This window comes from Stegodyphus dumicola, chromosome 4 (genome assembly GCF_044657685.1).
Source record: "Stegodyphus dumicola isolate Sdum_Otavi_A_Nest chromosome 4, ASM4465768v1".
In the NCBI taxonomy this organism is placed as follows: Eukaryota; Metazoa; Arthropoda; class Arachnida; order Araneae; family Eresidae; genus Stegodyphus; species Stegodyphus dumicola.
This window is the reverse complement of record NC_140771.1, coordinates 67,403,461-67,426,456: the sequence shown is the minus strand read 5'-3', so window position 1 is coordinate 67,426,456 and position 22,996 is coordinate 67,403,461. Positions and strand designations below refer to the sequence as shown.

Genomic DNA, 22,996 nt, shown 5'->3' with positions numbered 1-22,996 from the left:
TTCGTCCTTGATACGGACATACAGCGGTAATTTACCTATACACTTATATTTTTCTCCTTGCGCCGCTAACACTGTCGTATTATCCGAATTATATATGCGGTATTTCCGAAAATACTTCCTAAAAAAATCTTCTGCCACACAGTAACACTGCGCGCCTGTATCCAGGACTGCGGTGGCTGGGATATTATTCACCAACACTTCAATCTTCGGAAGAGTCAAATTTTTCACCATTACTGTATTTAACTTGAAGGAAGAGGGGTTTTCGTGGCCCTCGGATTCCCGCACCCTCCCGTCAGCAGAAATCCGTTTTAGTTTAAATTATTTTTCATTTCCGTGCTTTCCTTCTTTTTCCACTGGCCTTGAGACTTTTTTCCTGGATTGCTATTGAACTGTCGACGTTCGCCGGCTGTTTTTGAATGCTCGGGTTTCCTTGCCCACTGATTCGCTTTGCTTCCGTAGCCGTGTGCTTGAGTTTGCTGTAGTCTTGGCGCACCAAATTGGTTTCGCTGTTGATATTGGCGTCTTCTTTCAATGTCCGCCGTTCTTCTACTTTCAAACTGGATTGCTAGCTCAAATAACTTTTCCAGTGTAGTCGGATTTCTTAATTCAATAAAGTCTTGCACTTGGGGCAGTAACCTCGGCAAAATTACTTGAATTATCTCAGGATCCGGACGGTTTCCATACAAGAGTTTGAAGACGTGAATTTTTCTTAAAATAAAGCTTGAGAGATTTTCGATTCTTTGCTGATATATACTAAAAAGTTCCGTTTCTAATTTCGCACGATCCCTTACAACAGGGAAGGCTTTTACTAGGGAAGTCTTGAAATTCTCGTAAGTATAGGTGGGACTTCCTGCTTGACCAAAGAGACTTCTGCCTATACACTTGAACCAGTTAAGCGCTTGGCCCCTCAAAGCGCTGGTAGCTAAGGTAACTTTTTGAAATTCGTGCACGGGGTAGAGCATGAAGTGGTCATCCAATTTTTCCAAAAAACTGGTTACCGGTGAGTTTCCATTAAATGTTGCTTCTGGTTTCATCGAAGCGCGCATAGTCTGGACAATGTAACCAAATCCTTCCAGGGCGGCAGCTGGCATTTCTGGATTCTGAGCCGCTTCTGCAGGCAGCACAGGTTCTTCTTGAAACTCGGCCATGGTTATTCTTCTTCGTTGGGCGCCACTATCAGGTTGAATGTTCCGTCTTACTTTCTTCGGGAACATGCAAGGACCTGACTCGGAACAGAGAGCTTACTAAATCTATGTTCAATAACTGTGGGAAGTTGACAGGATACACAAGAAGGGTATACAAAACCCTTTATTTTTCTCTATTTACAATAATTTCCGTACTTCGGAATACAAAGACCCACTACTTGTGGTCTAAACGTAAGAATATAAAAATATAACTAAACGCTAACTTAACTTTGAAATAATAAACGTGGAAGATTGGCCTTATATTAACAGGAAGCAGTATGTAGTACAGAGAACTGTTGACACTACAATACAATACAATTATCAAGAGGATTAAACCTCTGGCCTGGAAGGCAACCAGCAACTGAGTAAAACTTCTAAGGTAAGCGGCCTGCTTCGACTAACTGCTTCCTCTCTCTCGCTTGGCAAAAAGCCACAACTTAAATACTTGGCGCTCGCCAGACAAACTTTGCATAAATACGTTAACGCTTATAATTCTGCCCGGAAGTAGAAAATAAGCAGTGATAGTAAAAATAAAATAAACTTTAGTAAAACTTAAGATCCTTACAATTTCACTAAATGAGAAGATAAAGAATTAAAACAAAGTTTGTGTTTCTTAACAAATTCGATTCTTTTTTGGACACTTAAGTTTAAAAACTTACCACATTTGTGAAGAGAATGATCTTCCTTGCACATTATACAACTGTTTTTACTCGACACTAAAGAAGTTACTTTGGAATTAGAAAATTTCCTAAAATCTTTAGATTGGTTTCTACTATTCTGAAGGGTTCTAGCGTGGTCTTTTAGAAACTCGAGTAAATTATCTAAAGTACCTAATTCATCTTTTTTCAAAGTTCTTTCCCACGAAAATTTTATGTTTTTATTTAATTTCTCAGTTATCAGATAAACAAAAAGAACATCAGAAAGATCAGAAACTTCTAGCTTAAGAGTTCTCAAAGAGCGTACACATTCATTCACTACATCAACACAATGTAAAATAGCTTAAGCTGAATCAGAAACATTTGGCAAATTAAACATTTTACGGATTAATGCATTAGTTAATTCTCTTTTATTAGAATAACGTTCCTGTAAAAGTTGCAACGCTATATCATAATTAGCATCAGAAATAGGAATTGACTCAATAATAGACAGAGCCTTTTTTGACAAGAAGCCTTTAAATATATAAACTTCTGACATTTAGATATATTCGGATTGTTATCTACACTAGCCTTAAAAAGATCATAGAAACTAATCCACTCATCTATATTTTCCCCTGTAAAGGTAGAAGTTCTAATTTTGGTAATCGAACGTCAGACGAATTTACTTTTGCTACACTACTTGTTTCGATAACAGAGTCACTGGAAAGTTTCTGTAACTTTTTATTTATAGTTATCCATAATTCATCTAAAGTTTCTTGTACTGTTTGTTGTTTCGTAATGAATATATCACAATCTTTTTCCGGACACAACAAAACTATTTCCTCATAAATAGAACGAAGCTCACCGTTAAAAGCATTTAGTTTCGTTTCGAACAACTTTACCTCTAAAATTTCTGCTTGTTCTAAATTCGAATTTACCTTGCCTTTAAACGTTGTTATATTGCTTTTTAGACCTTCTTTTTAGTTAAAACTGGTTTCAAATCAGCCATTATGAATAACAATAAATATTATACTAACAACTCTAGCAAAAGAAGATGAAATATTGGACGTACTCACCCCAATGTTGAGGTTTCTACGCTACACCATGCCACGGGAATATTCCCCAAATCGAAACTGATTTCACCACAGATGCCACACGCATAATCCACAAATCGAATCGAAAGCACACTAAGCTGATTATTAATCCACAAATCGAAAGTGATTTAACTTGCTGATATTTGAATAAATCACACCATATCCAAAGCTCGCTAACTCTTCTGTCCGGTCGCTACGGACCAGGAATGTTAAGAATAAGTTCACAGAAAAAGGTAAGCGGACTGTAATATCACTTATTCATTTTACATAACACTTTCAAATAGAAGGAATGCCGGTGAACGACACAGCACACTTCACTCTTAGCACAGTAGCAATTAAAAAAAAAATAGAATACAAATCACATAAGTTATGAGTTGAAAGTTCGTTACCATAGCAACCAGAATTGAATCATCAGGCAGCAACGCCATCTATTGTTGCAAAGACACACTAGTAATTCGTTTGCTAACAAAAAATACTAGTTGCAAAGACACACCAGTAATTCGTTTGGTAACAAAAAATACTAAACAACTAGCATTCGAGACGAGGACTGCATCCTAAAATTAATGTTCTGTGTATAATAGGACTGCAAAGGAATTGTGTACTACGAATCATTGGCACAAAATTATGCACTAAATTCAGAAAATCACTGCTGCCAAACCGCAGTTTTAATCAGCAATCAAAGTGAAGCTCCTAGAAGTAATCAATATTCGAGGTTGTTGTCTTCCATCTTGAGAGTGCTTGACCCTACATTTCGATGAATGTCAAGCAAAAACGTATGGAGTATGAATGAGACGTTTTGTATTACGCCCTGTATACACTAGATCTTTCTCTTTGCATTTTTACCCCTTTAGCTCACTTTTAAATTCTCTGAATGGCCTGTAGTTAACTTTTTTGGAGATAGTCAAGCATCATGTCAATAACTAATTAACGACTAAACCTAATGAGCCTCTTAAAAATGTATTTGCTAGCTGCCTGAGACAAGGCAAAAAGTCATAGAATAAAATGGTGCTTATTCATATGATTAAAAGAAAGTTTCTTATGTTTTTATACTTGTATTTATCATAAAGAAACTGAAAACAATTATGGACGACCTAGTATGAAAGAAGATACACACAGAATATTTGTTTACTTTCAGTTCATTGAAAAAGACTGTTCATGTATAACTATAGTTTTACACCTAAATGCTTAAACTTTTATTACCGTAGATGCTTGTTAAAATGGCCTCCTATTAATGTACTATATTATTGACTATTAGCTTAACATTAAATTATTATCGTTTATATTTCTGTAATAATCATACAGTTTTAAAAGTGGCTTCTCATTAAAAAATAACGGTGATGAATACGGCCATTGTTAAAATGGCCTCTTATTTATCATGCGTTAAATTGGCCTCTCATTACAGTGTGCTACATTCTTGTATATTAAATTAATATTGACAACAATCAGTGCAAAACGTTTCCAATTGCTCTTGTTAAACCTCACTTTCGTTATAGCGACCATTTGTTATAACGTCTTTTTTCTGTAAAAAGCGTAGTTTCGTCCTAATTGTATTTTCTAAATTTTTTAATTAACACTTGGTTACCACATTTTTGCTCTCTAAATTTTTATATTTTTTTTCTGATTTTCACAATTTTAGCCAATTATCTAAATTTTGTGCGACCCTGAAAGGAAACTATTTCCAAACAATGCTCACATAACATATCATTCACACTTAACCAATCGGATGCCATATAGGGCACTCAAGTCCGTACTTTCGAATAATTATTAGAATCATCCAACGCGCATTTGAAGACCGTAGACTTTCGGATTATTCTCTGACTACCTTATAATTATTCTGATTATCCTATGACTAATTTACTGAAAAATTTTCTATTCTTCCAATCTTTATTTTTTGTTTAGTATCCAGAGGCACTTTTTGTCTCGATCTTCACATTTTTTTTGTATCACATTTCAAATAAAAGGATATTGCTACCAAATGTTGTAATCATGTGTTATTTTTAAAGAAATAGTAGAGTGAGTATAAAAATATTTCGCGGCAGAGCTTAACACTCTATCGAGATTTCCAAAGATATACCAGTTTTAAATGCTTTGTGATTTTGCTGTTTAATTTTCTGTCGTGTAGGTGCGAAGAAAGTGATGTTTAATGAATAAAGTTAAAAACACAGAAAGTTAATAATAAAAATACAAAGTTGTATAAATCATCTTGCTAATAAAACTGAACATTAATACAGGATGAACTGAAAAATGACTGAAAAAATTGTTAATGGCAATGCTTAACACTGTATTTGCGAACTCTAAAACATATATGTTGCGTTTAAAAATGTCTGATTTTACTGTTGAGTTTTATATGATGTAAGTACACAGAAAGCGATGTTTAATGATAAAGTTAAAAAGACCCCCCCCCCAAAAATATTGTTATATGGTATTAGCAGAAGTGAGGTTAAGAGCAGATTAGTAAACTGCGAGCTCAGCTAGAACATAAAATTCCGCAAAAAATTCTCTGGTACGAAGTTAAAATCTGAATCTTTTTTTATTATTATAACTTTGTTTTGTTATTATTTATACGATGCATAACCTTAAGTATTCGCTAATCACAAAAAATTTACTTTTTTTAATTCATATTTTTAACATGTTTTGCTTGAAATTTGCTATGTAATTCGTGCTTAAATGATTTGCTTGGAGATGTACTTTACCAGTGCTTAAGGTGATATCAAACTGGATATATCTGAGTAGAGGCAGACGAAAGCTGGTTCTCGTATTTTAAGCACGAAACAGTTTGGTTGTTTGCTTTCTTCAATGAAGCAGGGTAGCGACAATGTCACGCAGAATGTAGAATTCTTTATTTGTTGGAGTGGTATAAATAACATAGAGAGCGTTATATAATAAATCTGCGTAAAATGAAATGGAAGGAAGTTAACTAAAAGGCAAAAGACACTGTAGGGTAAATATGAGTGGAATAAAAGGCAAAAGACACTGTAGGGTAAATATGAGTGGAATAAAAGGCAAAAGACACTGTAGGGTAAATATGAGTGGAATAAAAGACTCTGAAAACCGAATCACAGTGTAGCAGCAGACAGTATCCTGAACACCAGAGTAATAATGATCATTGAAATACAACAACAAAAGGCAATTTACAAATTGTAAAGCAAATACTATTAATTTCACAAGGGTAGCAGATGGATTTGGAATTCAAAAATACAAAATTACAAAAACGTTACAACACAAAGAACAGCCTTTCGGTCTATTAGAAAAGTAGAGATATGCTTAAGTGCAAAGGAGCGAGAAACATCTGCCCCTTCTGAAGAGATAAATAAAGTTCTGTATAGGGGTAGGAGAGTACAAGCGTTCAGATAAAATTCATTGAAATAGATCGAAATTTATGAACAGATTACAAGAATTCAGGCAATCTAAAACAAGGAAGCGGGAATACTATTTTAAGAACTCGGTAGCGTAAGATAAATACTTAGAATCTGGAAGGAAATTATTTTTAAAACCAGGAATTATTGTAGACTGAAGAAATTTATTTTTTGGTACAGCCAGAGCCCATATCACAGCTCAAATTCGAAACGCAAGCAGCAACTTTTATTAGAAGCGCATTTTCTCAGAACTAGTTTAGACGATAGGTTTCTCTTTGCAACATTTTGTGACCATAGCTGAAAAATTGCATTCAGTGCTTTCTATCATTTAAGTCAACCAATGAGATGGAAGGAAGGATTACGGGATCTAATAAAGTAACCTAGCTAAGCAAAGATTACTCGAAAGGCTATGTTTAACATATTTCAGAAATTTTCTCTCCTTTCTATCAAGTCTCAAGTAAGTATTCACGCAACAAATGTAGAATAAATAAATAATGTTAGTAACTTTTCCGAGATTCTGCATTTCTTCTGAAACAATAATGTAGTATATTTAGTGGAATTTATAGCAAGAATGATTACCATTGAAACTTTCAGACTGCTGTGAATGTAACGAAATAAAAATTCTCAATAAGTTTAGAAATAGTTAAGAATTCCTGTTAATAGAATAGAAATAGTTAAGAATCACTCCTGTTAGAAGTAGTTAAGAATCACTCCTGGCTGGAAAATTAATAGTTTAGTTAGTTTAAATTTCGAAAGTTAGTTTTAAGGAAAACGTCAGTTGGAAAAAGAAGATGAGTGAAATTGACGCCGGAGGGAATAGGAGAAAATAACTGACCTGCTTTGTAGCAAACGGGCCAATGGTTTGGAAAGAGGGAAATGAAATGTTTCTCTTTTTAGATGCTTTCACAATTACATGAATTTAAAAAAAATGTGTTTGGCCTATAATTAGGTAAAATAGTAGTAATTTACTGTGAAAGAATTTAAAAATTCTGTGGTTATCACCGAAGATAACTATAAAATTAGATAACGAATTTTAGAATTAGTAAATGAAAGGCTCCACGTAGGATCGATCACAGCAACAACAAAATCAAAGTAAAATAAACAAAATAATGCAAAATATAAAAAAGTTAAAAAACAGAAAATGTGAGAGCTTTCAGATTTTCAGATAAGGCAAATTTTTAACGCTTTGTTTGTTGCCTTTATTTATTAAACATGATGTTCACTTAAACCACATAAAATTCCATTCAACCGCAATATCACAAAATATTTAAAAACAGCAAAACATCATATGTTTAGAATTTCCGATATGCAGTCTCGCGCGCTGAAGCTGGTACCGTTGTTTTTCACAAGCAAGAAACATCCATGTAGTCATGTAGGTTCTTCATTATTTAGTTTCGTTAAATATAATGGATGGCGATAATATTTAGTGGCAATAGCTTGAAAAGCGAACCAACGCAGAGAGTGAAACGACAAAAAATGCCGTTTTGAGACTAATAGGCCTTTGTGGGTCTAACGCCCGTTTGAGCTAATAAATAAATAATAATAACAAAATAAAATCTGGAAGCTTTCAGATATTACATTACGCCCGAACGGGCATTTTTTTAACGTTCTGTGCGTTACTTTTATTTATTAAATATCATGTTCTTCGCACGTAACCCATAAAATTCAGTTCCATAGCAATATTGCAAACTAATTTTAAAATAAGCACATTTTTAGCAATTTCCGATACAGTCTCGCGCGCTGGAGATAATTTTTTTTTCGTACAGTGTTGGCATTGCTCATTTTGAAATCGTTGAGTTTTTTTTAATCAAAAATTCGCTAACGTTTTACAAAATATGAAATAGGTAATAAAACAAATTTCAAATTTGGGATTCCAGATGCCCATATTCGAATGGAAACGCACGTAATTCAAAATTAGATTCATGCATTCACTCAGATTCTTCATTATTTTGTTTCTTTAAATGTACTAGATGGCGATATTATTTGATGGCAACAGTTTGAAAAGTGAATCAGAACAAAATGCCAAAACGAAATTAATAGTACTTCTCGACTAAAGTCTTTTAGGCTTAAAATAATAACGATAATAAAATAGTAAAAAATCTGAAACGGTTCAGATCTTAACGATCGTCCAAGAGGACTGTTTTCAATTTTAATATAATTTATCACTAGAGATTATTGATAGAAATTGCCGAAGTAAAATTAGGGAACATTTTGTAGGATATCAGATGGATATACATTAAAACTAATATGGGAACGTTACATATTTTCTGTATATTTCAAAAGTGAAGAAAACATAACGTCATTCCATAAAAATATTTAATGTTTTAAATTAGATTTATATCTTGAATTAGATGCATTTTTATTTCCCTCGATCAGTTTAATAAATAAAAAACAACATTCGTAAGAACTATAATTATTGCCTTTAAATAGCTCGGCTAGTTAGTGAATAGCAAACGGGTTAAAATTGAAAGATCTTGCCTTTTGAAGAATGGAAACAAACTCGAATAAAAGTGAACCATTACAAAATAAGATCTTGCATTTTGCAGAATGGCAACAAACTCGAATAAAAGTGAAACATTACAAAATAGTGTTTCAAGATTAATAGTAGTTTTGAGCTACTATATAAAAGTAATAAAAATATGTAATGTAGTTCTATAAAAATATTTAATATTTTGAATTAGATATGGCATGAATTAAATGTACTTTTCGTTAAACCAATCAGATTAAAAAGTAAAAAAAAATAATATATTTAAAAACTACAAGCTTTTATATTTGATATCAAGCGAGGCTGGAAAATGAAATACACTGAAACGGTAATGTTTTCTTAAAGTTTGGAAAATTATTCTTAAATCGTAAAAATTGCAGTCGCGTACTTTTTGTAGTTCATCATGACTTTGTAAAATTTTTCTCCCTGCTCGCCGCATGCTTTCATGGTCAAATGGGACTCACGTTCTGTTAGCATTGAAAGCCCAGAGTTCGTGTCCCTGGCAAGGAAATCGGTGATTTTGCATGTTTTTCCTTGTTCAAAACAGATCAAATGACTCTGCAACATTTTGCTGTCAATTTCCAGATTGAATTTAGTTGTTCTTAACTTCAGATTGCCGAAATGCGAATTAATTTTTAAATGCTGTCATTATTGTACTTATCGGATGCAATTGCAGTTTTAGTTAAAGATGTACGCTAACTCGTTTAAATATGCAGTAATACATTCTAAACGTCATATAACCAAATTTTCGTTTCAAATTTAATTTACAGTGAACTAAATGAACGTATTACTTTATTATTAAGATAGGATATTCATTAACAGTTAAAGCGGCGATACCCAATCTTTCATTCTTTTTTTTCGGGGGGGGGGGTTAGAGAACACAAATTACATCGTTGGAGTGTAAGGGCTGTAGAATGGATATCATTGCTGTAACTGAATAATTTATCTACTATTTTCATCTCAACATTCTTCGCTGCCAAAAGTACATTTTGAACTGTGAGATATGTACAAGGTAATGCATCATTCTTATTTTCATTCTTACTTATCCTTCTCAATACAATTTTAAAATTCAGGAAGTGTAACTTCGTATGACTTACTTGCTACCTAAAACTTAACGTTTATGCATAACAGATAAAATACATTAATTGTTCATATTTTTTATTTCACAGATGACTCTATATTAAAATTAATACTTTTAATCTTATAGCAATAAACTGTGTTTCATTTATATTAATTTCCTTATAAAGCATAGAGGATTTTAAATTTTATTAGAAATATAAATTTCAGCTTCGGCTAAAAAGAACACATATGATTTTCCTTAGAAAAAGGTCTTTCATAAAATTATGAAAAATATTTTTTTTTAATTTCGAAGGCAGTGTGCCAAGAGAAACTCCCAACGGAATTTAAAAAAAAAGTTAAATGCCGAAATGCTGCTGATAATTCTATACATTTATGTAATACCCTGCACTTTCATTCGAGATTCAGTTCTGAAGATAAAACTACCATGAATCGTATAATTTTCTAAAAACCTTTATAAAAAAAGAAAACTCTAATTCTAGGAAGGAGGGGGAAAAATATCTTCTTGAGAATCAGATAATGCGTCTTGATTTTCGTTCCTGTTTAGTTTTCGTTTTTAAATGGCAGTGGTTTTCTTTATAGTTTTATTTTTCGTGTTCTAGATATCCAGGTTCAAATTCTAGAAAATTTTCAATAAATCGAAATAGAAATCTAATTGTTCATTATTGAATTAACAATGCTTCAAAATAATCTATATTGCATTGATTTGCAACAATTTAATCGCTTTCATTAGATGTGAAGGAAACTGAAAAACTAAATTGCTATGTAAGTACCATTAGTACATGGTGAATGTCGACATGACCGGTGTAAGTCAGAAATAAGAGTATTTGGAAAATATTTCGGACATACACCAATAGACTATGTGAATGTTGACATTCACCGGTGAAAGTCGACATTCTCCAGATTTCGGTGTTTCACCGTAACATATATATAGGTAATTAAGACACATCTTGTTCATTTGCGGTTTTGCAGCTGAAGATGATGGTTCGGTGAAACCATCGAAACTAGTCCTGTGAAAATTTTGTAGGTATAACGCTGATTTTTGTTGTTTGACTTCTGAATTAATATATATAGGTATACGAAGGAAATTCTTTATTTACTTTCCTTTTCAACAAAGAAAAGGTGTACCAACGTAAAGAAGAATTCTTTGTTTCTAATATCAATGCTATATAGAAATTATTCAAAGAAATATTTCTTTGAATAATTTCGATGATATTAATAAAAAGTAATTTGAGATCAATTTTTAATATTTTTATATGTATAAACTTCTATCTAGATGCAGTAAGTTTTGTTAATTCCTCAAGTGTTTAACTGAAGCAACCATTTTCACGGTAAAATCCTGAAGAATGCTTCTCAGTTTGAAAAAATGATCAGAAATTTCATTGGTTATTAGGGGCAGTATATTCGTTTAACTGGCAATAACTTCGAGAAGTGTCTATTTCAAGTTTTTGTTAACTTTAGTTTCTAAAAAAAATTACATACTATTAAGCAATTTTGTCGTCTTCTACGGGTTCGTGGATTTGGAATAATTCATGATAACACTTGATGAGAATCAAACCACAATTTATTCGCCAGTATTACACAGAACAGTCAAACACGCCGAAAAAATCAGCAATACAGCCTTCTGTCTATAACGGTTGAGATAGCTTCACAGCAAAGCACTAGTACAGCTCCCGACTCGGTCGATCGCTCTCAAGCTAATCTCTGAACTCAGGATACTACCACTATACAATTCAAGATAATCCTACTCCGCGTATAGTCATGGCATGTATAACTTTAACTTACCTTTGAAAATATTCCCGAGAAAATCGCTAAGAATGCGTTTTATAATGTTCTCGCTCCGTCTATGACATATCGCTAATTTTGTCACCAAATGGGCAATTCCATGCCAAATCTGGCAACCCTGACATTTTTCGCAATCCTAACTCCATCTTACCGGAGCTGGACAATTCGCAACAATACTAATCAGATGATTAAGAATCGCATAGTTTACTATTCGGTATATCGAATAGTTTACTATTCGCTATCCTTCCTTAAACGTTTTTCAATGAATTAGTATTATTTGCATGATTACAAAGCGACTTACTTTTCTTTAGTTTTTCATCAGCAAGCAATAAGGGAACATTTAACCTTGAACGAGCGATTTGAAAAGATGCTTAAATTCTCTCGATCGTTATAACTTTATTTCATAGAAACATGCAATGAATGCAGTTCATTATCAGAAATACAAATTTGCGCTGTTTTTTATTTCCAGTCAAGTCTCCTGATACTTCATAGAGTGTTCCTTGATTCCTTGATAGAAGTATATATGCTTCTAATAATATCTCTTCAAGACAGTAACAAAATAAAAGGCGTTTTTTATTTAAGCATATAAATGCTAAAATATTCCCTCATTTCCATTTAATATTTTTAATGATTTGTTATTTCTCATATTTTAAGAAAATAGAAATTAAGTTGGAAAGTTTATTGCATATGTTAGGTTCCTGAAAGCGAAATGAAAAATGTTAAAATATAATGAAAAGCTTTAACATTAAAAAGCACACTTCATGCACTAACTAGAATTTTCATTTCTTGCATAGTTTAAAAATCAAGGTTTAGATATTCGATGTAGTCACTTAAAGTACAATTTAAGGTGTCTGTGACATTTATCTGACAAGATACTTAATCGACAGGACATTTTAGTCAACACGTATTCCGACAGGATATTTATTCAACCGAGAGGATATTTAGTCGATAGCGCGCTTATTCCGCACCCTGTTGAGCTGACAACGAGAATATATAGAAGCAAGAGACAAAGTTTTCGTAAATTTGCTCATAGTTATCCGACAGCTATTCTTTCTATCAATAACAAAATTGCTCGAATTCTCCGCAAGTCATTTTCTCCCCAATCAGCAACCTTTAAGCAAATTAAGCACGTGTTTAAGGCATCAAGGAGAAGGGGCACCACAAAAAAGGATGCTATGAACTTAAGGAAAGGGGATATCGCAATATTTTTCTATTATCGAGTTTGCCATGAAATCGATGCTACAGTCAAATCATATCGGAGAGAATGTGCGGGGAAACGAGCGTTGTACTGCAACTGTAAGTGGGGGCACCAAAATCTTTCAGATGCTTAGGGTCTCGAACAGGTATTATCCTGAAAACTATGAAATTTGGCTAGCGTCATATAATGAAAGTTAGCGGGGATCGCGCCAAAATTTATTTCGTCAATACCTTCTGTGAAACTCTGCCGCACTTCTACCTAGAACTCTTGGAATAAAACATTCGCCCATCTCTCTGCAAAATCCAGCGAATAACCACTGCTGTGATAGCATTCGACTGGCTCTGTTTTTGCACATCGCAAAAATGCTTCCTAGTTTTTTTATTATTTTGACAGGCCCTCCGATTTTAGGAAAAGCTGTGTTCAGAACGCTATGAGTACAAATTTCCCGCAGGTAATTGTTCTAATCTGTTACTGTTTTGTCGGCCATTCTTTTACAGTCACAAATGTGATCTTACGTAGCTCATCGAATATCAGAGATATACCAGAAGAAGGTTCAGATGTTACGAGTGTATTGTGAAATACCGCTTATCCATAACGGATGCTAAATTGTGCTGCGTGGCGACAGTTCCGCGGTAAGTATATAAGTACTCAAATTTTTATAGTCGATCCCAATTATCCATTTAACCACAATTTTGACTGACAATCTGCAGACTCGCAAATTGGGTTTCTTTGAATCTTTTCACATTAACAAAAGTTTTTCTCTAGTTAGGTATTATCCCGTCGACCGGCCAATTATGAATGACTCATTCCTTTAGAATTTCGCAGTAACGACTGGCGATCTTTGCCAAAATTTCCGCCAACGGTCGACGGAATAATACATAAATACCATCATTAATTTTTTAATCTGGCTCTTCCCAACTCTTTCGAAATTCTAATATCTTAGCTCTTTCACTTATCATTACTGTTTCCCTCGTCAGATCAAGCTGTATTTGTTTTCATTCTGCTGTATCGATTACTTTCCATACAAAATAATTTCTTTTCTTTCATTCTTGAAATTTTCCTTCTCTTTCTTGAAAGAGAGTGGCAAGTATCTGATCGCTCTAAAAATCAAACTCTACGCCAACTGGAGGTAGCTTTACTGTTTAATTTTAAAATCTATACTCTATATAGCATCAAATAATGACAAAAATATGGTACTTAGCCATAAACCGTCTCGTTGGAGAACTTGGAATCATTCTTTTGTGGAATGAAAATAGACCGATTTTTCTAAAACATAGTCGCATGCTTTTACCAAAATTTACGCTTTATCAGCTAAATGTGCCATCAGCGAAATTTCTTGTCAATTAAAAAAGTCGCTGAATACTAGTAGTTCCGACTTGGGTTCGATCCCAGGCAAACTAGCTGGCTGCATGGTCGTTTTGTTGACCCCATGTGTAACGTATATACATACCACCCAGTTTCCCTTTGAAAGTGCTTCACGAAAGCATCCCTCTCCTTAGGCAGATAGCCCTAGTGTGCGTTGCCATTATCAACTAAGCTCAATCTTGGCAGTTAAAAGTTAACCTATAAGTCATGTTGCTGAAATACCGTATCGTTATATATCCTACCAGCTACCATCTGCAGGCTCGGTGGCAAAATATCCCCGACTGCCATTATAGGCCGCGGTTATATGAAATTAATTTCTTTGTTAACTATATTATAAAGTAAATTATCAGAGGAAAAAATTACACGAATTCTGTTTCCCTTTCAGTAAACTATTATGCTAAAATAAACTCACCATATTTAGTATTTCAACAGTATGAACTTGAATAAACAGGTGGCCACCTTTGATATATTTTGACACCCACTATATTATTCTATTCATCAGTCTATGCAAACAACCACTGAATCGCAATGCTGATATAAAAAGGGCTAGTTATAATGCTGTTTAAAAATAGTTAAAACAAGGATGTATTTCTCCAAAATATGTATTTGACATCACCTTGAATGCATGTTCTTAGTTTAAGCAAATTAACTAATATTGTATTCTTCAACTACTTACAAAATGGTATTAACAACTGCTTACCAACTACTTCCAATTGTCTGGTGCTCTGCACGCAGCGGAAATACGGCTTGTCTGTGGATACTTGGCACGTGTAGTTGCCGAAGCTCTCCAGACTTAGGTTTCTCAAGTAGACTGTGCTATTGTCAGATTTAGACATCTGGAAAAAAATAAAAATTATTTCATTAACGGAATATACAATTATAAATGACGATTTTTTTCCAATCTATGTAACCATTGTCCGGATAATGGATACTAAAGTAATGGGTTGGTAAGAAAGTAATTTCGCTTTGCATAAATAGATAGCTTTGTATTCTTTTTGTTATTCTATAATTTATTTTTTGAAATTTGACAGCCGATACTTTCAGGTTATTACAGAAATAAGTTCTGTTTATTTTTGTTCACAACTTTTAGTTTACGGTCAGTTTTAACATGGGGTGCAAAAATAACATTTTTAGCATATTTTAATTTTTTATTTTCATAAAGACAAAGAAGAGGCTCAGGTTTACAAAGAGATAAATGAATTATATGGCGCTGATTGCTTAATAGAGTGTATGTGTGAGAAATGGTTTAAAAAATTTCGTTCGTGAGATTTTTCATTTTAAGATGCCAATGTTTTGGCGGACCTTCTGAAGTTCATAATGACAAAATTAAAGCTATAATTGAATCGAATAATCATATTACTGTGCGACAGATTACGAAAAGGTTTAATGTATCAAAACAACAAATGACAATTTCATAAGATATCTTACATTGTTAGCTCGATATTTGGTTAAAAATTCACTTAACACAACCAATCAATACTTGCGATATGCATTTCAAACGCAACACAGTCCGCTCGTTTTTGAAAGGAATTATCACTGGTGATGAGAGAAATGTATCGTTAAATGTCGAGAAAAATGTACAATGACATGAAACGAAAAACATCATGGTCTAAGCATGATGAATCAGAACAAATCATGCCAAAACCTATACAGCAGAAAAACATTATGCTGTCAATTTGGTGGAATTATTACAAAGAAATTGTGTTTTCTGATCTGCTTCCAAAATTCTTAAATGGTTAAAATTTCAGTAATAGCAATAACTTCAAATCGCACTTGGTTGTGTTTTTCTGTTGATAAAGACCAGAAATTCTATGAAAGCAGAATCATGAGCCAGAAAGATGGCAAAAGGTCACTGAACAGAATGAAATGTTATGACTGATTAAAGTTCATTTTTTATGTAGAAAAAACTGAGTTTTATTTCATACTGGAAAACGGAAATAACTTTCTTGAGAAACCGATATTTTCATCTTGGTACATTTTGGCAATTCGTTTTACAAATGAATCAAAAAGGAATAATGATACATTATACGCAAAATTTATTTATGACGTATACACACATTATTTTATGCATATTTTATGCACTGATTAAGTATATATCTCGAAAATAAATCAATGAAAATTCTGTCAAAGAGGTTCTCCTTTATACTCTGGTGGAAATTTTCTGGTGTGGTGTGGTGGTGGTGTATTTAATTATGGCAAAGCACACGAGGGCTATCTGCCTAAAGGGAGGGATGCCTTTCGTGGAGGACTTTCTAAGGGAAACTGGCTCGTATACACGTTACACATGGGGAAAACCACGAAAACGCCCATGCAGCCAGCCCGTTCGCGGGATTCGAACCTCAGACCGAACTACCAGTGTTCAGCGTCTTTACCGCTCGGCCGCTGGTGGGCCGGAAATTTTCTGGCGATCGTTTCATAAATAAATTCTAAGCAATTGTTTCCTTATTCGATTTTGCAGATAAATATAGGATATTTGCAGGAAAGTTACCGTAGTTTCTTCCGTTGCAGACAAATACTTCATAATCCTGTTTAAGATAAAGGAACTGATGTGGACACCCCATGACTTCCTTATGTGACCTATTAAATTATACACACTTTTTGCTGCATTTCATTTAAACTTTATTTTCTTGAATTTCGTTAAAGATCTGTTTCTCATTCAAGTAATTCAGTTCTCACTTGGCGGCAAAGCAAAATATATAAAAATTCAAAACATCTTCATTAAAAATTTAAAAAATATAGGAAAACATAAAACACCAAATACAATTAAAACAGTTAAAAAAAAGTTTTTTTTACAATCAAAATTAGTGTTTCTGCGAAAAAACGAGCAATTCGGCCACGAGCAAGAAGACAGAATTTTCGGTTAACAAAACTGAAAGTATGTATATGTAAGATAAAAAATATGAAAGCAAACTTCTAATTGACCTGTTTTATTTTTTCATTTAATTTGTGGACTCGTCTCTCTCTGTCTTAGAAATAGAGCCATAAGTCTAAACTGCATCATTCAAATTAATCATGTGGATCTTACATAACGCTTACTGCAGATATCTCTTGCCAATCAAAATAATTGTAAACCAAAACTAACTCGAACTGAAACTTGATTTCTTCTTTCTTCCTCTAAAGTACTGCGACATTTTCTTCTCGCTTACGCTTTCATCCTGTTAAGACACTTTGCTGTAATCATCTATGTGCTGCTATGAAAACTTCTACCGATATAGTATCAAAATTGTAAATGTTCTGGAAGTGCGCACGATTGGAGTGTCAAGTTAATTGTGGCAACAAAATGTGAATTTAAATAAATAAGAAATTTAATCTGGCTCAACTGTCTTTTTCTTTAAACTAGGTGGATGCTCTAAGCATCAACTATCTACGCCATCAGCTTTTCTACATTCCACGTCGTAGTGCTCTTAACTCAGTGCTTCAAATATGGTATGCTATCATTACATTCTTTTTGGATTGGATTTTGTGCTACTAATCTCAATGGAAGATTTATTTTTCAGTAGGGTTTCCGTAAAACAGTATCTTAAAATTACTATTCAAAAAGATGTCATAGACTATTCAAATATGGTAAGCTATAATTACACACATATATATATATATATATACATATATGCGTTTGGTGCGGCAGATTTGAACAAGAAAGGGAGATGCTTAACTACATGTTATAGCAGTCCTATATACATAATTTCAATGTTTGAGACTACTCGTTTTTGAATTATGCGAGATACATACACTGGTGTGCAAAAATTAAGGACGAAGTCGAAAAATTAGCATATCAGCTGAACGAAGAGGCAGAGCGGACAGAAAGACCAATCAGGAGATTAAGTAAGGTGATGTACGGTAGCACATGCGCAGATATGCAGGTAGACGTAATGGGGGAGTGTCTGAGTAGTATAAAGCATGTTGTCGGTGTAAGATCAGTATTTCTGGCAAAGAGATTGCACGCCGTATAGCAGTTAAAATCACACCGAGTTGCTGCCTCAGCAAGAAATGGCGAATAATCAATCTGTTAGACGACATCTGGATGCTTTTACCCGGGGTCGAATCATTGGGAAGTTGGAGGAAGGCCGCAGTGTGACAAGTGTGGCTGCAGAGTTCGGAATTGCTCACAGCATCGATTCACAACTTTGGAGACAATTTCAAACTACAGGAACAGCTATCCGGGGTTTAGTAGTGGTCGTCCACAAGGAACCACACCCGCAGATGACCGGTATACTTACAGGCCAGAAGAAACAGGCGGCAGACAGCGGGAGAAATCGCTAGACACACGACACAGGCGACTGGACGACCGATATCGCGTTTTACCGTGGCCAGAAGACTGCACGGTGGTGGTCTGTTTGCACGACGCCCTGTACGGTGTGTACCTCTAACGCCTGCCCATCGGAGAAGGCGTTCTCTGTGGTGCCGGGAACACCGGAATTGGAGAGACAATGAATGGCGACGAGTACTCTTTACAGATGAGAGCAGATTTAGTCTGAGTAGCGATTCTCATCGCATACTCATCTGGAGAGAGCGGAGAAGCCGCAATCATCCCTCGAACATCATTGAAAGGGATAGGTATGGAGGTGGCGGTGTTCTCGTTTGCGGAGGCATCATGCTTGGTAGTCGTACAGACCTTCACATCTTCGACGCAGGTTCAGTCAACGGGACCCGTTATTGTAACGAAATTCTTCTTCCATATGTGCGTCTTTTTAGAGGCGCTATGGGTCCGCAGTTCCTTTTCATGGACGACAATGCACCATGTCATCGCACATTAGCTGCCGAACAGCTCTTAGAGAGTGAGGATATTGAACGTATGGATTGGCCGGCACGATCTCCGGATCTCAATCCCATCAAGCATGTATGGAATTTTCTAGGCAGACGCTTGGCAGCTCGTACCTTATCACCAGTAACGATTCCGGAGCTTCAGTTGGCGCTGCAAGACGAATGGGCAGCAATGCCTCAACAATTCATTGACACCCTCATTCTCAGCATGGGCAGACGCTGTGAAACCTACCTAGCAGTCAGGGGAGATCATATCCCCTATTAAAGACCGGATGTTTCTTGCTGGACACCCATCACAGGGTTGTTTTGGCCTTCAGTCGCATTGCGCTCCATACTACTTTTTCAATAAAGCTTCTTTTTATTCCTCTGATTTCTCTTTTAGTAAGTGCTGCTTACATTACTTATGTCCTTACGTATTGGGGATCTTACGGTATTAAATGTGTTGATTTGGAAAGCTTTTGTACAAAGTTATATTGAAAAAAATCGTCTCGTCCTTAATTTTTGCACACCAGTGTACATGTGTATATACAGATGTCACGAAAAAATCTCTTTTGAATCTATTTTATAATCCGCTATGGGAAACGTGTCCTTTATTCTGTTCTTACGTACAGATATCATGCAAAAACATTGTTAAATTGCATTCGATAGCGGTAAAAATGTATATTTTTGTTCAAATATGATACCCGAAATTTTTCGTGTTTACAATACGTCCTTTACTTCGTACAAGGAAGTAAAAATAACATGGTTTATCTCTAAAAACAATTGGGATTTGGAATAAGAAAAAAAAAAAAAAAAAAAGAGAGAGCGTACACCAAAAATGGTGACATTGCTTGTGAAATTTTGTTGACAATTTTGGTGAGGTTTTGAACATGTATCTTTTCATAAATAAAATGCCAAAAAGAGAGAAAAAATGAGTTTAATTATCATATCATATAGAATATATACTAATAATAATTTAAATGCATTAGAAATATTATTCAACGACGAGAAAGTATAAATAATAATAAATAAACCATACATATATAAATACGTATATATAAATGCATAACTACGGCTAATTATAATAACTATATATGAGCAATTTCAACTTCGGCCTGCATTCATTATATCTGCAGACAAATACGTAACGATGTATTACTAATTTTTGTTTATACTTAATTTCTCTTTTGACCAAAGCTAACGGTATTGTCATTTTAAGGAAATTCTGTAGGAAAGCTAATAAATGGAAATAATTTAATAATTGTTTTGCTTAAATTACAATGATTAATAATTTTTTAATTTAAAATTAACTTAAATGCATTTAATAAATTTAAGATAATTACATATTTAAATTTTATTTCTTAAATATTCCTGCAAAATGTTTAGTGGTTTATATTCAAAGGGTCTGATTTTCAAGTAAATACAATAATTTAATCTAATGAAAAATAAAAATAAACATAATTTAATCTAATGAAAATAAAATGAAACATAATCTAATGAAAGCGAATTTTAAAAGTATCTATTTCTGAAGGAAGGCTATTAAATTAGGATTCTGTTTCTTAGAATTGCAGCAATTTTTCATTTAATAAATTTGTTAAAAAATGCAAAGCAATTCATGAATCTGTTATTATTAAAATTACAATAATTAATAAATTTGGTGTTTAAAATTTATTTTAATTCATTTAATATATTTAAGATAATTAAATTTTTATTTCTTAAAATTTACTATAAAATTTAAGGATTAGTTACATTCGAATATTCTTATTTTCAAGTAAATACAGTAGTTTATTCTAATAGTAAATCAAAAAATAATTCGAATTTTAAAAACTTATGAAAAGCTTATATTATATTCTAATAAATGAATGAAGAATAATCATCAATTTCGCCAGGTCAAATTTAATTTAAACTTCATCATCAGTCACTTAATTTTATTAGAAAAAGACACGCATACGCGAATTATTAGAATTTTGGACAGCAGAAATAAATCAGGCATACCCCTTTCGGGCACGCCCATTTTTATTCTCTTCTTTCAAATTACCAGGCTTACACAGGACACGGAAAAAGTTGGAAACTAGGAAAAAAATGTGCATAGCCTCGACGTTCTATCTTCCGTGAGATATATGTCCTGTCTCCCGAATAAAGGCTCGCATTTCATCGCAAATGTTCGATCCCTATTATAAGAAGAACACTAGGACAGCATAGTTATCGGAATGGATTATCTTAATACTGTCGATATATCATGGCGTTTTTATGCAAATTGCTGTCCTACTACCTGATATATGCTCTGGGAAAGAATGTAACGGAAATTTATATGTGGTCTAACTATGCCATTATTTGTTCTAGAACAGAGCTAGTTTGCATTCTTTCAGAAAATCAGTTTTTCCTGAAATATTATGATTGGAGGATGAATGTAGCACTTGGCTTCCGTTAATAATTGAAAGCTTTATTGTTTAGCGCCTTAGGGGTTCAATTAAGTGATGATATATTCAAAACTGCTTGGAAAGGGTACAAATGAATTAACTCAAGTTAGGACAGATAAAGAATAGCGAATTTATCAAAAGCATTTCATGTTTTAATGTTTAAAATACAAATAATTTAACTTCTAACCGACTGAAAAATGTACTGAGGATTTATACAGTTCTCTGATTGAAGTGTAAAATTCATAAAGTATTTATTACTTTATGAATAGACCGAAGATTTGGAGTACAGTATGCATTATATTTATTGTAGGAAGAACCTGATAAATTAGATTATGACTTCAAATTTTAGTATGGCCTTTAAATCGTACAATTTCTCATCATAATCATATTTATCCGTCATAAGTGTAACGTGTATACGAGCCAGTTTCCCTTAGAACTTCCTCCACGAAGGCATTCCTCCCCTTTGACAGATAGCCCTTGAGGCTTTGCTATAATCACCCACACATACATTATTCATCATAAAAAGAGAACATGAGTATTTGAGGGCCTTTGAAAGATTGCTGCGATTAGAGATATTGAATTTCTTAATTGGACACTATTCATACAATAAATAAAATTAATAGTAAAATAAGATCATTTAATTAAATTATATCGCTTCCCGAATTAAATCATGCTTCGTAATATGTATAAATTTGTTTTTATATACAATTATCAGTTATAATGGTTCATACTGTATTTTTTGTGTTACATTTCTTCTTGTTTTTTGGCACAAGAGTCTTAATTTTTTAAATATTTAAAGCGTTCAGCGAACGAACTTCCCTAAATTTAAAAAAATGGATTCGTCTACTTAGCAGATGTTTTCCTCTTACTATTTGATTTGCTCTTGTGTTCTGCTTGGATGGCCTCTGACTGGTGCAGGAAGCGTAGTGGAGAGCTTTTGATGGTTCTGAAGCTACACTGTACACTGGTGCAAAACGTAAGCAACAGGCGTTCTTTTTGACATAAATCCACGAGATATCATCTGACAGACATGAAATTCAGAAATAAGCGACAGCATTTCGTATTTAAACCATGACGAAAGTATAATTGCGCAAAAACGAATACAATGCATACAGTATGGAATTAAACAAAAACAGGCTTTATTGAACTCATAGTATCATTACACATGATTTTGTGTATAAGAGGAAGAACCACAAGGAGATGTTCCTTAGTATGGGATATGCCCTCCCCTTACTGCAATGGTTGCTTCTCACCGTCTCCCCATACTCAGCACCAGATTGTCCAACAGATCTTGAGGTGAGAGTGCTCATTCCTCAATCAGCATCTGTTTTAGTTGTTGGGTGCTCGCCGAAGGATGTAATCGTGCCTCAAAGCGTCTCCCCAAAGCATCCCACACATGTTCTACGGGATTCTAATCAGGGGAGTACACTGGCCAATCCATTCGAGTGATATCTTCACTTTTCAGTAGCTTCTGAACAGCAGGAGTCCGGTATGACCGTGCATTGTCATCCATAAAAACGAAGTCTGGTCCAATTGCACCTCGGAACAGACGCACATAGGAAAGGATCACCTCCTGACAATAGCGATCTCCGGTTACAGAACTTCTGTCTAAAACGTGGAGCTGTGTTCGCCCGTTCAGCATAATGCCTTCCAAGAC

The 22,996-nt window shown here is 34.0% G+C and overlaps 1 protein-coding gene across 3 annotated transcripts in view; it reads right to left on the bottom strand.

The window, feature by feature from the left end:
- Positions 1–22,996, bottom strand: part of LOC118188636 (cell adhesion molecule 2-like) — a 1,428,898-nt gene that overhangs the window by 360,848 nt on the left and 1,045,054 nt on the right. For all 3 annotated transcript variants that reach the window (XM_085815032.1, XM_085815034.1, XM_085815033.1), the window contains one exon: positions 14,880–15,015. In XM_085815032.1, the coding sequence (XP_085671158.1) occupies positions 14,880–15,015 (136 nt within the window). The remainder of the gene's footprint in view (positions 1–14,879; positions 15,016–22,996) is intronic.